The 16,707-nt window shown below is 33.1% G+C and overlaps 1 protein-coding gene across 8 annotated transcripts in view; it reads left to right on the top strand.

Annotated features, from left to right (window-relative positions):
• STXBP4 (syntaxin binding protein 4) overlaps positions 1–16,707 on the top strand; it is a 280,286-nt gene that overhangs the window by 75,588 nt on the left and 187,991 nt on the right. For all 8 annotated transcript variants that reach the window (XM_055388705.2, XM_063706252.1, XM_063706254.1 and 5 more), the window contains 2 exons: positions 1,602–1,691; positions 5,463–5,528. In XM_055388705.2, coding sequence (XP_055244680.2) covers positions 1,602–1,691; positions 5,463–5,528 — 156 coding nt within the window. The remainder of the gene's footprint in view (positions 1–1,601; positions 1,692–5,462; positions 5,529–16,707) is intronic.

Below are 16,707 nucleotides of genomic sequence, written 5' to 3'. Positions count from 1 at the left end.
TTTACTTTAGTTCCATGAGCTAGTTCAAAAATCAATAAATGAAGGCAGCAGGGTAAGGAGGTTGGGGGTTTGTAGTATGGTGAAATTACTGAGGAAACATGACAAGTTATTATACTTTTTTTTATGGCAGTCCAAATGTTCATTAGCATATTAAGGCTGTTGGAAGCCATACAGGAAATAAGGTTAATTTTTTCTAAATCATATACCACTACCACCATCACTACCACTCAATTTTGCTTTTACACAAAGCCTGTTAATATCCTTTGGAACACACTCTGGGAAATATTATTACATTTAAAAATGTGTTCAAAATTAACAATATAGAAATGAATTCTTATGAGTGTTTGTGTTGAGTATTTCTGAGAGAGCAGAGTAACAGAGACATGAAGAATGTGGATCATGTAAATTATGGGCAATGTCCATAGATACCCAAAAGCTAATGTGACAGACCAAAAAGAACCAGTGATCTTCAGGGAAATAAGTTCTCCCCAAATATGAAGAATAATTCCTACTTCTGTTATTCTGGAGTTTGGAAAGCAAATATGAGTTTATTATATCCATTCCACCATGTTTTTTGTTGAATCTTTAATAAAACTCAGAGACTATGATTTGTGGGACTCTTGGAATGGCCATTTGTTAGCTGTGAAACCTTAGGCAAGTTATTAACATTTCTGAGCTTGTTTCTTCATCGTAAAATGGAGACAAGGTGATTGATATTGAATACAGTCTTTAGCAATGCATCTGCACATATAAGTTTCCAATAAGTGGTTGATATTATTAATTGTTTTTATTATTTTTTTTCTACTCCACATTTGCCTTACCTATCTAAAGGGCCCTGCTTTAAGCCCATGCTTACATAACAACCACTTTCTCCACTTAGTCCTTTAAATTATATTTTCTTTAGTTGTTATAGCTTCCACATAGGAGATGGCTGTAGTTAAACTTGGATTTTTATGTCTGATTAGACTATCATTGTTTTTGCATTGTAATTGACGGTCAGAGACATCATGCTAGATGTACGAGATATGGTCATCTCTGCATTTTTTGTTATTGTTATTCATTTGTGCATAAATTATTAATATTATCTTCAATCTACAATTTCTGTGCAGGAATCTTTTTAAGCCGCTTGTCTGTTGCATTACATTTCATTTAGTTAAAACCAGATACATAATTGATAAATATACTTTACTAGGCTCATGTAAACCATCTGATTTATAATGTACAGCATTTTGTTAGCCTTAGATACCATGCTATTAGAATGAATGTCTTTAGGGAATAGTTTATGTTGGTAATTCCTGAAGTCTTTTTGACATTATAAACACAGTCTTCGAATTTGGAATTTTAAGGAAAATTATATTGTTAAAATAATGATAAAGGTGACAACAAAATCAAAATTCTATTATAAGTGACAACAATGTAAGGTTAAAATGAATGAAATTGCTTTAATATCCCCTTTTATCTAATCAAATGACTCCAACATAAGAAACTGAATTTTGCTATTAGAATACAAAAGCCTAAGATTAGTCAAAAAGGATTTTTATGTTACCTCTTATAATTAGCATCTAATGCACAACTTTTCTCTTATATTTTAATGTTGATAGCTTCTTCCTTGTGATTCTTCAGAAGCAGATGAAATGGAAAGGCTCAAGTGTGAAAGAGATGATGCCTTGAAAGAAGTAAATACACTTAAGGTAACCTCTAATTTAGTTTCCTTATGTTTTCTTCAGAAAAAAAAGAAAAAGAAAAAAATCCTATATTGGATTCTGAAGCATTGGGGCTTAATTTTATTTTTAATGGAAAAATATTAATATCAAATAGTAAAAATCAGATTCTTTATTCAGTTGGCCTTTAGAGAATTAATTTTTGGTCTACATATTTATATTTCACAATATCTATGCAACATTTAGTGTGAACAATGGTTTTTGCTCATGTCTTCTGTTGAGGTTTCTTCTTATCCTTTTTATTCTCTCTCATTGGTGGCCAGGGCAGAATTAGATGAAGAGCCAATAAAGCAAGTCGTGGCAATTTTGGATCCTGTGAGTTCTTTGGGAAATACATTTTTTTTCATGTGCAGGGCTATTCTTAAGGGACATCATGTTTTGCTAACGTAATTTGGAATTAAGACAATATTATTTAAGAGAGGAAAAAAACACACAAATCCCAAATATACTATAACATTTTTCTTCTCTTTTTTTGTTGGTTTGGTTTTTTGATTCTTGTTTTTGTTTTGTGTTTTTGAGACAGGGTCTCACTCTGTCGCCCAGGCTGGAGTGCAATACTGCAATCACGTCTCACTGCAGCCTCAACCTCCTGGGTTCAAGCGATTCTCCCACCTCAACCTCCCAAGTAACTGGGACAACATGTCCATGCCACCATGCTCAGCTAATTTTTTTTTTAATTTTTATTTTGTAGAGATGGTGTCTCACTATTTTGTTCAGACTGGTCTCAAACACCTGGGCTCAAATGACCCACCTACCTCAGCCTCTCAAAGTGCTGGGATTACAGGTGTGAGCCACCATGTCTGGCCTTGATTCTCTTTATATGGTTTCATTCTGTTTTCAGAAGAATATTACATTTAAATTATATCCTAATTTTTATAGAAAGCTATATTTTCCAAATCTTCAGGAAAAGCAACATAACTACTTGATTTACCACTAATTCACCATAGGCACATATTTTTAAAATTATTTTATTAAATAAGGTATAGTATATTGATAATTATTTAATTTTTATTAAATAGAAAATCTTTACACCAAAAGGAAAGAAAATTTGTTTTGCTACCTTAGTTTTTATAATCTCAACCTCTAGAGGAAGCCGTTGTTGCAAATATATTATTTATCTTTTCATAGATTTTTCTCTACACAGAAAATTATATTTTTTAAAAATAGGCAGGGCATGATGGCTGACACCTTTAATCGCAGTACTTTGGGAGGCTGAGGCAAGAGGATTACTTGAGCTCAGGAGTTTAACATCAGCCTGGGCAACATAGCAGGACCCCATCTCTACTATTTAAAACATAAAAACAAAAATAAATAAATATATGTAGATGTGGGGACAGGGAGTATGTGAGAAATTTCTGTACTTTCCCTTCAATTTTGCTATGAATCCAAAACTGCTTCAAAAAATAATAAAGCCTTAAAAAATTTTTTTCCAGTATGTGTGTATTTTCACTTCTATGTAAGTCACTTCATCCACACTTTTTTTTTTACAACTTGCCTTCTTTTTTTCTCTCTCTCTCTCTCTTTATAAGAATTATATCTCAGGCAGCTTTTCAGGTTAATATACACAGATCTATCAAATTCTTCTCAATAACTGTCCTATATATTAAATAGTTATTTGGCCAGTTCCCTATTGATGGACATTAGACTATTTCCAGTTTTTAAAAATAATTTCATCTTCAGCAGCTTTGTAGATGTATCTTTGGGCATTTGTACAGTATATACACAGAATGAATGTCTGAAAATATAATTGCTTTATTAAAAGATATAGACACTTAAAATTTTGCATATGTTACCATATTCCCTTTGAAAAGGTTTTGCCAATTCACATTCCTTCCTAAAGTATATGAGCATTTCACTACTATAAGAGTATTTTATATATTTCTTTTCTTACCTTTGAAACCGCTATCTTTCCACATTTTTTAGTGCAACAATTGTTTTGATGGAAAATAAAAATTTAGTTTTAAAAATACATTGACAATGATTTCCTTATATTCTCTTAGAAAACTTCCCCAATGTTGGTTACCTTAATAAGATAACTTTTTATGTATTCTTTTATTGCTACCTAAACCATTAGACTTGTGGTTTATCAGAATTTTCAGAGGCTCTCAGATCTTTTTCATTTCCTTATAGTTTATCATTGTTAACTTTAGTGATATATTTGATTTTATTTTAATATCAACAGTAATTATTAGAATGTTAATTTGAAAGTGTATGTGTCATGTTAATTTAACATTTCAATAAGACTTCCCTGAGGAGTCATTCAATAAATCAGGATTTACCTTTAAAGTTCATGAAATGTAACTGAATATACCCTGATATGACAAAACCTAAACTCCCAGATAAGCCGGCAACCAGCTAGCTCAGTTGGTTAGAATATGGTACAAAAATTCCAGATAAAACAAATTTTACATGTTATAATTACCTTTACCTCAAAACCTACCTATTGGCTGGCCAGTTAAAGAAGCCATATAAAGTAGTGTACAAAGCAATAAATATTTCGTTAAAGGTAATGTTTTTGTTTTCAGTTTTTCTACTTGTATTATACACTCATAAAAAGCAGAGGTTGTTAAATGAAGTTCATAAAGCATTTAGGTGGTGTCTCATCACTTTTCATTATCCTGTGACATGTCTATTCTTCATGTCTAATATGAGGTACAAATAAAAATGAAACCAAGATAATTTTATGTCAATAGCTAATTTTTATCTTGCAAGAATAATTTTTAAAAGTGCTGTGGGCTTTATTTAAGGAAGGCTTTCTGCAGAATTCACATTGCTACTGCTTTGCAAAGGTGAATGGAAAATAGATATATTTTCCATTTACAGATACAAAAAAACTAGGGCATAAAGAGTGAAGGTGACTTGCCAGAACATAAAATCACAGGAGCCAGCAGTCTCTTGGCTCCTGTGGCATAGTCATTAGATTGCTATATTATATTCATTTTCATATACCTTCATTTCACCTCTTAGACAAGAATAAGCTGAAATATACCAGAAAGGATATTGCCTTTTTTAAACATTGTAATATTGCCATGAATCTTTACCACTCAATTTAATGTTCGAGCAATTCCTCTGTTCAGGTTTGTATTTAATGGCTCTTAAATTACTCTAAGTATTTCTGATTTGACCAATAAAATGTGGATTTATTTAAGATATAATTAATAAAAATGGACATCGTAGGGTATATGCTTGACTTAATTTCAAATCCAAAGATATTTTATGTGTATGTATAATATTAATCTTAATAACTATTATTTTATGTTTTGTTTACATTAGTCATATATGCCTTTTCATGGATAATCTTCCAAGAATAAGCTAAAATTAAATTAGGAAATTAAGAGGTGAGCCAGTCTCATCATATGCCCTCTTTTGTATGGTCGAAGACCTTTAATTCGAATTTGTAATAATAATGCTCTTCAATTTGGTATCTCTTTGGCAATGATAGCTTAACCAAAATTGTGTTAATATTTACACATTTGTATTCTTAACTGGCTTCTGTTAGAGCTTATATTTTGAGATTTTGCAAAATTAAGGTAATAAAAAGTATATTTACATCACAATTTACTGTAAATAACTAATTACTTTTAAGTGCCTCATGTAAAGCCAGAAAAATGACTAGGAGCAACATTTTCAGATTGTAGCAATTTGATATTTGGGAATATAGGCCTTGAAACAAGGGACTAAGAAGTCACACTTGTTGATACTTTCGTAACAAGTTGTTAATTTGGTGGTTTTTAAATATAGGAAAAATTATTGGAATCAGATAAGCAAAGGAAACAATTGACAGAAGAGCTCCAGAATGTGAAACAAGTAAGTATATGTATTGTGTATATATGTGCTCGTGTGTGTGTGTGTGTGTGTGTGTGTGTGTGTGTGTGTGAACATATAAGGTATAATTATAAAGCAGTGGTTCTTTACAATATCCCAGAGCTTCCTGATACATATTACATAATACAAAATAGCATAGAGCTTAAAAGCAATCACTTTTGGAGGCTGTACCTATGCTAAAGTCTTGCTACTGTTGCTCAAAACAATGTTAAAACCTCTTTGAAATTGCTTTGATAAAAACATATCCATAGACCAAAATAACCAATCTCATTACTTCTCCATTGTTTTTTCTTTTCTTTCATTTCCCCTTTTTTCTTTTTCTTTTTTATTTTGTTACTCATACTTCATTTTACTAAAGAACAAAAAAAGTCATCAAGGCAGAGCATTTTTTACATTTATTTGTTAATAATAAAAAGCAAATATTTATTTTCACTTTGCATTATTCTTCAAAGAATTTAAGGTAGCTCACTATAAAACAAATATATGACAATATCATAAAATGAAAACCCAAATGACAAAATATAAATAGGAGAACATTGTTAGAGATCAACAGTGATCACCTGATTTTGAATCTCCCTCACACAGTCCCCCTAGAAAACGTAAAATCAACAAAGAAAGCAAATAGAACCATACAGGACCCATATTTTGAATATGACTGTGTGACAAAAAAACCCACAGCCTTTAAAGTACATATAAATACAAGAAGAAAAATAATAATTCCAACAAAACTCCTGAAGCTTGCCTTTACTGAAACCTGGAATACAGAGAACAGAGGAGGCAAGGCTTGAAAAATTCTGAAATAAAGAATAGAGAGAAACTATGAATTAGATGAAGAACAAACAAAATCACCCCCAGAAAGAGAAAATGTAAAAATAAATGCCAAAATACTGGCCATATGTCAAGACTTGGTGGTTCTTAGCACTAGCTACAAAAAAAGAGACTTCAAGGTATGAATGCAATCAAAAATGGCAGCCTTGAAGAATCATTGTTTCTGAGGAAGAACCAGATCAATAGAGAATGGATAGAATTCCTTGGAGACTAGGCAATGATGGGAAAGAAGGAAATAAGAAGGGAAAATTAAGGAGCTTATAGAAATGAAAGCAGAACACAACTTACTAATCCACCCACCCTACCCTATGACCATCAAAACAAGATCCATAAAAGAAACTGCACAGAAGAGAGTGCTCTTGAACTAAGAACTTTTTCTGTGAAATAAAAAAGTATAGAACAAAAATTCTATCTCCATCATTATAAAACAACTGAAAAAGTCAGATGATATCAATGAAAGCTTTCCTCCTGATGAAAACTTTCCAAAACAATTTAACCACAAAACTTAAGAAAAATGTAACATCACACTCCATACTCAAGGGAATTTCCTCAAATAAGCATTTGGGCTGTGAAAAACACATCTCAAATGAGAAACTTAAAAAATAGTAATAATAGATATTGACCCCCCCAAAAAAAGTCAGGAAAAAGTGAAATGAGAGTTGATAAAACTTAGGAAAGAAGGAAGAGACAAAATCCTATCAGAAATGAAAACTAAATTACAAGTTGCTCCAGGAAGAATATAATCAAGTGAAAAGGCAATGAAGAAAACAAGAAAAGCAACTAGGAAAGTGAAAATATAATCAAAAAGTAAAAGAGTTTCTTAAAGAAATCAATCAAAATAACTGAACAGCCTAATACTTAGAACTATAATCCAAGAAAACTTTCTATAATTAAAACAAGACCTGAATCTAATATAGGTACTGGGGAAATCTGACCTGGAAAGATTACTCTACAATATATTCTAGTAAAATTATTAGACTTCAGAGGAAAATAAATGCACAGTGCCTCCAAGTAAAAAGATTAAGCAACTTATGAAGGCAATAGAATTAGACCAGCATTGGGTTTCTCAAAACAACATGCAAAGTAAGGCAGTAGTGGAACAACATTTTCAGGACATGAAAGGAAAGAAAGAAAGTATACAAAAATGTTTTATATAGCCAACCTGACTTTAAAATATCAAGGCCGTAGAAAACAGTTTGTGATATACCAGTACTAAGGGAATATTTCACACATGATATTCCTGAAGACCTTCAGATAGGATGAGTTTTATCCAACTAAAAAATGCCTAAAGTAACTTTGGAAAATGTTCCCAAATGGTGAGAACTTCATATATTTTATTGTACAGGTGAGACTAAAATGAGTCAGTGCATGGATGAAAAAAATAACATGAACATTACATGTGTTAACAAAAGTCAAAAGATGCAAATTTTTTAATGGGAGGATAAGAAAGAAAAAAGAGGAAAACAGAATACCTCATTTTGTTATATAAGCAAAGCGTAGCAGTCAATAAATATTTAAAACTGACATTAGATAAAAATTAGGTAAAAATAGAGGAGATAGCAAGCACTTAAAAAGTAATAATGGAAAGGTAACCTATAGAATGAAAATACAAACCTTCATAAACACCAAAAAGAATTTTTTAAGTAAAAAGGACACACAAAGAAATTCAGTAAATATACACAATAATTTCAACATAAGAAAATTTTATAGAACTGCGGCCAAACATAATGGTTATCTTAATTAACATGAATAAGATCAACTCACCTATTTTTTAAAAAGTTTTTCAAAAAATATAGTTTGCCAAAACTGACCGGAGTAAAGATAGAAAGCCTAAAAGACCATTTTCTGTAGAAGAGATAAAGTAAGTTATCAAGAAACTATTCTAGATAAAAGGACCAGGCAAGATGGTTTCACAGAGAAATTTAACCAAACCTTTGACAGTCTCAAAACTATATAAATTGTTTCAGAGTATAAAAAATGAAAGAAATTTTCCAAATTCTTTTCATGAAGCAAGTATAGCGTTGATGTATAAACTTAATAAAAATGGTACAAAAAAGAAGATACAGTTAGACTAGAAAAGCAATTAGAGGCATATGACTTGGAAAAGAAAAAATAAAACTGTCTTTTTTTGCAGATGATATGGTAGTAATCTGGAATACCCTAGATAGAGAGTGATAAAAGTAACTCAGTAAGTTGATAAGCTAGCAAGATATAAAATTAATATGCAAAACTAAATTGCATCCATATACACAAATAATAACCAGTTAGAAGTTTTAATAGTTGAAGAGAAACCAAAATTATATGGAAAAATAGGCAAAAGACCTGAACAGATAATTCATCAAAAAAGCTATAAAAATGTCCATTAAACAAATGAAAAGATACTCAATCTCTTTCTCTCATAATAAAAGAAATGCCAGTTAAATCTATACTACCATAGAACTTCTCGCTTCTAAAATCATTAAGCCAAACCGTCCAAAGAATGATGACATTCATCGGGGGATGACAGAGGAGATCCCCCAATAAAAAATAACTCCAGAACCTAAACATTTAATGATAAGCAACTACCAAAGGAACTGGAGAATGAACATCATCAGACAAATTGCTCCTTCTGGAAGAGAAGCAGAATATTAACATGTACCTAGAAGTAAGAAGTAAAAGTTACATGAAATGGTATTCTTTTTGTTTGTTTGTTTTTGTTTTAGACGAAGTCTTGTTCCATCCAAGCTGTAGTGCAGGGACACGATCTCAGCTCACTGCAACCTCCACCTCCCGGGTACAGGCGTTTCTCCTGCCTCAGCCTCCCAAGTAGCTGGCATTACAGGTGTGCACCACCACGCCCAGCTAATTTTTGTATTTTTAGTAGAGATGCAGTTTTGCCATGTTGGCCAGGCTGGTTTTGAACTCCTGACCTCAGGTGATCTGCCTGCATCAGCCTCCCAAAGTGCTGGATTACAGGTGTGAGCCACTGCACCGGGCCTGAAATGGTATTCTTAGAGAGGTGTCACTCCTTTCTGTATCTTTTATGAACAAGGAAAATTAAAAATACACCTGCTTATTTTTGTAAAAGAAATCAAAGGAGGGATAAACTACACAGCAATGAAATTGATTACCTACAACATGGGTAGATATGCATGTTAAGATACAGGAAAGAGTGACACTTCTCTAAGAATACCTTTTCATGTAATATTTACTTTTGTGTACTTGTTAATATTCTACTCATTCGAAAAATATATTAAAAATTAAGATGGAAAGGGGAAAATAAACCTAAAACTGCAAGTGTACTGAAGAAAATGAATCTAATTGTATTTCAAATGAATACCATAATTATGGTAAGGAAAAAAAACAAAGATAGAACCAATTCAAGCAACTAGTGAATGCAGTATTTGTGTTCAGTGTTTTGTCAGGATGGAATTGAGTTGGGAAGGAATTTCATACAAGTCCTAAACCTTTTTTTTGTTTGTTTTGGTATGTTTTTTGTTTTGTTTTATAGTTTTAGTGGTGGGGCAAAGCAGTTCTGAAACAATTTTAGATGCTTTATAGGTCTGAGCAAATGTGTTCATTGTTGTTGAGAAGCAGAATCTCAATGAAAAAGAAAAGACAAAATAGAATGAATGAAGTCAAGAAAGGACCCTGAGTTGGGTGTGATGGTATGCATCTATAGTTCCAGCCACTTGGGAGGCTGAAGTGGGAGGATGGCTTGAGGCCACAGTGTGCTATTATGGTGCCTGTGACTAGCCACTGTATTCCAGCCTGGGCAACATAGTGACACCTTGTCTCTTAAAAGGAAAAAGAAAGAAGGAAAGAACCCTGCGGGATGGGCTTGAATTGGATGTATCATTGTGAATACATCATTTCTTTTATATATATGTGCATATGAACATGTATGTACACATGTGTATTATATATATGCACGTGTATATATACAGATGTTCCTCAACACAATGGGGCTATGTCCTGATACACCCAATCCAAGTTGAAAATATCAAGTAGAAAATGTGTTTAATACCCCAGTAAGCCTATTATAAAGTCCAAGAAACATTAAGTCAAACCATCATAAGTCAGGGACCATCTGTATATGTATATTTTCCCTAGCTCTGTCAACTCAAAGGGCTAAGAAACAGACCCCCTAATAACAGTGAGCACATTACTATATCTAAGTGTCCAGATACCACTCCCCACTAGAAGAAAGCCAGGCTACTCAGAGAAATGACAAATTTCAGAAACGAGGAAGGGTAAGTAAAATATAAGCCTGGAATATCTTAATATGCCAGAAAATAAGGACGTGCTCAAAATGACAGGGGCATATCACAGGAACTAGCTTGAAGGGGCTTCCACTGGCCAAATATGGAAGAACTTGAGTACCAAAATAATTTAGTACAGTAATGTATTGCAGACTATAGAAGAAATCGTAATTCATGGTATCATTCGTAAATTGATTAATTAATTAATAGGGTGAAAGGAGTACTTTTGCCTTTAGTAGGATGTTGAATACTGACTGGTAATTGCAGAGAAGCTGCTAGATTTGGAAATCAGTATTTTATATCTATTTTAATAAAGACTTGATCAGGCACAAATCATTCAATGCTAAATTTAGGGGAAAATTTTGATGAAGAGCAGAATATTTACATGGTTTTAAAGTATCTCTCTACAAACTGCTTATTAATTGCAAGGGGGTAAAATAGCAATTATGCAGTGGAGAAATCAGAAAACACCTTGACTAAATGTTGCTAAATGTGCTAAATGTTGATATCACCAATGAAGGACATATGGGCATTGTGTGACTCCAAATGTGATGCCCAAAAAATGACTACAACATCACCTGTGTAATTTTCTGGGCGAGAATGTGTAACCTGAATCTAACCATGAAGAGATGTCGGGCAAGCTCAAAATGAGAGAAAGTTTTGTTTAAAAAAAAAAAAGACTTGTATGACGTGTGTGTGTGTGTGTGTGTGTGTGTATGGGTTGTATTCTTTAGAAATGTCAATGCTATTTTCTTAAAAAAAAAAGGTAATAAAAGTTTACAGGTTAAAAGATGCTAAAGAGACGTGAAAACTAAATACAGCATCTGACTCCAGACTGGATCCTCTACCGGAATGGGAAAAATGCTATAAAGGACATTATTGGGTCAGTTGACAAAATTGGAATACAGATGGTAGATTAAAGCATTGAATTGATGTTAAAATTCCTAAATTTGTTAACTGTACTGTGGTTATATAAAAGAATATCCTTATTCTTAGGAAATATGTGGTTATATAAGAAAATATCCTTATTCATAGGAAATATTGGAGTTTTTAGGGATAAAGGACCATGATGTATATAACTTACCCTTAGATGGTTAAAAAAGTGCATGTATATTTATATATATGTGTGTGTTATTTATACACATATATGTAATTGCATTGTATATAAATATTACACATATGAATAAATATGTGAGCGAGATTGAGAACATGCAAAATCTCAGCCACAACCACTTACTATCGGTGGCTTACAAGAATATATTGTTTCTCACTCATGAACATGTTGGCAAAAGGATGAACCTGGGGAATTAGGTAAATCTGGGTAAAGGATATGAGGATATTCTTTATACTATTCTTGCAGCTCAACTGAATATTTAAAATTATTTCCAAAGTCAAGTTTTTTTAAAGTCCTCTATTTTGGGGCCAATTTTCGGACCCTCATTTTATTAAATATTTTTGTACTTTAATTGATATGACTTTTTAGTGCTTTTCATTCTGTATCTTTTATACCTCCATGAGTTTATATGGCCAGATCTTTTTACATTTTAGTGTTTGCATCCTGAAAATGGACATTTACAAATCTTTCTTGTTAGTTTTTATATGTAGGATAAATTAGGGGATTTTTCTCCTAACTTTACATTTTTCTTTTCTCCTAAAGGCTTGGAATATATAAACTTTAGAATATCAACCATGATTGATAAAATAATAATTGTATTAAAGGCTGATGTAAGATGTGAATCTAAAGAAAAATAGCAGTTTTTTTCTTTTTCTAGCAGTACCTACTTTTTCCACATGAGGCCCTCCTGTATTTATTTCTGTGAAAGGATTAGTTTCTGTTATTAAGAAGGGTCATGTCTGCATGAATAAGTAATCTAAGGCTAATTTGTATTAGAATTTAATAAGACAAAAAAAGAATATATGAAAAAATATATAAACAAAAGAGAGAATCTTATATGGTTCACAGTGAATTGGCCAAACACAGTGGCTCACGCCTATAATCCCAGCACTTTGGAAGGCCAAGGTGGGTGGATCACTTGAGGCCAGAAGTTCAAAACTAGCCTGGCCAACATGGTGAAACCCCATCTCTACTAAAAATACAAAAAAATTAGCTGGGCATGGTAGCACATGCCTGTCATCCCAGCTACTCGGAAGGCTGAGGCACAAGAATCACTTTAACTTGGGAGGTGGAGGCTGCAGTGAGCTGAGACTACACCACTGCACTCCAGCCTGGGTAATAGAGTGATAGTTCATCTCAAAAACAAAACAAAAACAAAAACACAGTGAATTGGCCTAAGGATAAGTGCAGTAGATAATGGGGTTTGGAGTTATACCTTTGGTTTATACCCTGACCCTGCTCCTTGCTAGCTTTTGACCTTTGTCAAACTACTTCACCTTTATGGGTCTCAGCTTCCTCATCTGCAAAATGGGTTTGATAATAGGATCCTTCACAATAACATTAGAGGTATTAAGATAATACACATAGATGATAATGTGTATAGCACATACCACTCAACAAATATTATAAATAATAGAAGAAAAAATATTAAGAGGTGGAAATGATTTGTATTAACTATTTAATAAAGAGGAGGAAAATGTAATTTTAACTGAGGGCATAAGGGGACTTTTCATAGATAAGGTGGCATGTGAGCTGACCCAGACACAGGAAGGCAGAGCATTTCAGGCTGAGAAAACAGCATGAAAATCATGGCATAAAAGGGGAAATTTGCTTGTGTTTGCGGTCAAAATAAACCTTTTCTATGCTAACTTTAAGTTATTTGTTAATATATTTCCGTCTTCATGTCTGAAAAAGTGTTAATAATATCTACCTTACAATTTTTTCATAGGACTTGAGAATTTAAGAGCCTAAACCTGTCAGGAATCTAATTTTGAATACTAGTTTTGACATGTATTCTTTTATCAACATCACTATCAAAGGCCCAGGAACATAAGGGAAACACGGAAAGATGAAGCTGTTAGGAAATGACATTTGGGTGGGTGTGTTGGGGCCTACACATATAAGCAGTTGAATACCAGCCTAAGATCTTAGAGAACTGCCATTTAAAATATTTGACAAGGAGAGAAAAATGAACAACTGTCTCCACTTATAATCTGACCCCACTCTTTCTTTCATACTCCATAACCAACTTGTTGGGCCTACTTTTTAGAAATCACAGAATTTTGCCACTTTTCACCACTTCTATCAGTGGTCTAAGCCGCCATCAGGTCCCACCCATGTTGCTATTATAGCTTCCTACCAGATCACCCTACTTTTACCCTGCCTCACTCACATACTGTCTAATCTGAACAAAGCAGCCAGAAATATTGTTTTCAAACTGCACTTAGAACTCTCCAGGACTTTCCATCTCAGTCAAAGTAAGGCAGAAATGCTGCAAGTAGAAACCTCCAAGTAACTGTTAAAGCCTATGAGGGCCTACATGACCTGCGGTCCTTTCCCCATCCTAACACTCCTTTTAAAGTACCTCAGCTGTTTCCACACTTCTCCCCTCTACCCCTTTACTCATTCTCCAGCTCATCTGGTCTCTTTGCACCATCTTTCCTCTGACCCTTACTGTGTGTGGAGGAGTTTCTTTTAGTGTAACTATTACTATCTTACATCTTAAATAATTTACTTATGTTTTGCTCTTTATCTGTGTCCTCCAACTGGAGGATAAGCTTCATGAAGACAGCTATCTTGGATTTGTTCTCTGATTTATCTTACAACAATAGCTGTTATTAGGTACTCAAACATTTGGTGAATGGATAAAGGGATAAATGGAGGATATACTTTAAGGTTAAACTGACAGCAAGTTGGGAAGTAACCGAAGATCAGATAAAAGGCTGTTGTAATAGTCTAGAACAGCAATGTCCCTTAGAAATATAATGAAAGCCACAATATATTGCTATATTTTCTAAGAGCTACATTTTTAAAAAAGGAAAAAGAAACAGGTAATATTAATTTTAATATATTTTATTTAATTGGATTTATCTAAAATATTACTTTAGCATGCAGTAATATTTTTAAAATTCATTATGAGATATTTTTACTTTTTTATACTGTATCTTTGAAATCTAGTGTTTTTAAAATTTAGAGCACATCTCAATTTTTACACTGAATTTTCATTGGAAATACTGGATCTGTGCTTAGATTTAATAAAATTTACAGTTGAAAAAGTAAATTCACATACTCAAGTTGTTCCAAACTTATTTTAAAAGTTTCTAATGACTGAATTGAATACCAAAAATCTTTTTCTTTTAATGTTTACATCCACACTAACAAAACTATTTTATTTTTTAAGAAGAATTTGTTTTTAAGCAAGATCTTTTCAAAGCTACATCTGTTAAGTACCGTCACTAATTCTTGTCAGCTCAGTATTATTAGCATAAAATTCAAGCCTGGGAGATGGAGGCTGCAGTGAGCTATGATCATGCCGCTGCACTCTAGCCTGGGCAACAGAGGAAGAACCTGTCTCAAAAACAAACAAAAAAACTGGCCAAGCCCAGTGGCTCATGCCTGTAATCTCAAAACTTTGGGAGATCTGCCAAGGCAGGCAGATCGCTTGAGCCCAGCAGTTCCATTCCAGCCTGGGCAACATGGAGAACCCCCGACTCTACAAAAAATATTAGCATCAAATTCAAGGAGTATTACAAATAACAAAAGCAACTCTAAATTTAGCAGTATGAAGAAAGCATACTTCAAAATTTTTTCAGTTTTCATAGCCAATTTATGTAACACTATCAATAATTAAGATCTACATATTAGCTTATAGTAGAAAAATAGGTAAAATCATTATTTTTTATTTATATTATGAAAAAGTTCAATTTCACTATAAATTCTTATACTTATCTAGCTTCATAAACTTTCCTTTTCCTTGTAGTTTGTAGTTTAACTCATTTACATGCACTGATATTAGTGAGAAAATGTAAATCACACTGCCATTTTCTTTTGTCTAGTTACTGAATAGTAGATGCACATACCTTTTGTTTAAGAAAACCTTTAATTGGAGTTAAAAGTACAGAAAATCTTTGTAAATCTCTTTCATAACTCAGCCAAGAAGTATTGGCAAATAACATAGCATCAGAAAATGTATTGTCTTCCTTTTTTCTTTTAACAGTTTTATAAACTACTGATGACTCAATTTACGTGCGTATACTAAACAGTGTTAGCAACTGTATCTATGATGCTTTTCATAAAATCAGCTTGAGAAAACTGAGCACAAATATTTTCAATATGTATCATACAGTGGAATAAAACAATAAAGCAGCCTCTTTCTTCTTTGAAAATGTCAATAAATTCAAATTTTGTTGTTGTTGTTTCTAATTTTACTTTGAGTTCTGGGATACATGTGCAGAACGTGCAGGTTTATTACATAGGTATACATATCCCATGGTGGTTTGCTGCACCTATCAACCCGACATCTAGGTTTTAAGCCTCGCATGCATTAGGTATTATCTTTATGCTCTCCCTCCCTTTGCTCCACCGCCCGACAGGCCCCAGTGTGTGATGTTCCCCTCCCTGTGTACATGTGTTCTCATTGTTCAACTCTCACTTAAGAGTGAGAACATGCAGTATTTGGTTTTCTGTTCCTTTGTTAGTTTGCTGAGAATGATGGTTTCCAGCTTCATCCATGTATCTGCAAAGGACATGAAGTCTTTTCTTTTTTATGGCTGCATAGAATTCCATGGTGTATATATGCCACATTTTCTGAATCCAGTCTATCATTGATGGGCGTTTGGGTTGGTTCCAAGTCTTTGCCATTGTGAACAGTGTCACAATAAACATACTTGTGCATGTGTCTTTATAGTAGAATGATTTATAATCCTTTGGGTATATACCCAGTAAGAGGATTGCTGGGTCAAATGATATTTCTGGTTCTAGATCCTTGAGGAATCGCCCCACTGTCTTCCACAACAGTTGAACTAATTTCCACTCCCACCAACAGCGTAAAAGCATTCCTATTTCTCTACATCCTCTCCAGCATCTGTGTTTCCTGACTTTTTCATGATCGCCATTCTAACTGGCATGAGATGGTATCTCATTGTGGTTTTGATTTGCGTTTCTCTGATGACCAGTGATGATGAGCTTTTTTCATAAG

This window comes from Gorilla gorilla, chromosome 4, assembly GCF_029281585.2.
Source record: "Gorilla gorilla gorilla isolate KB3781 chromosome 4, NHGRI_mGorGor1-v2.1_pri, whole genome shotgun sequence".
Lineage (NCBI taxonomy): Eukaryota > Metazoa > Chordata > Mammalia > Primates > Hominidae > Gorilla > Gorilla gorilla.
The sequence above is the reverse complement of the archived record's forward strand: the minus strand, read 5'-3'. Positions and strand labels throughout refer to the sequence as shown.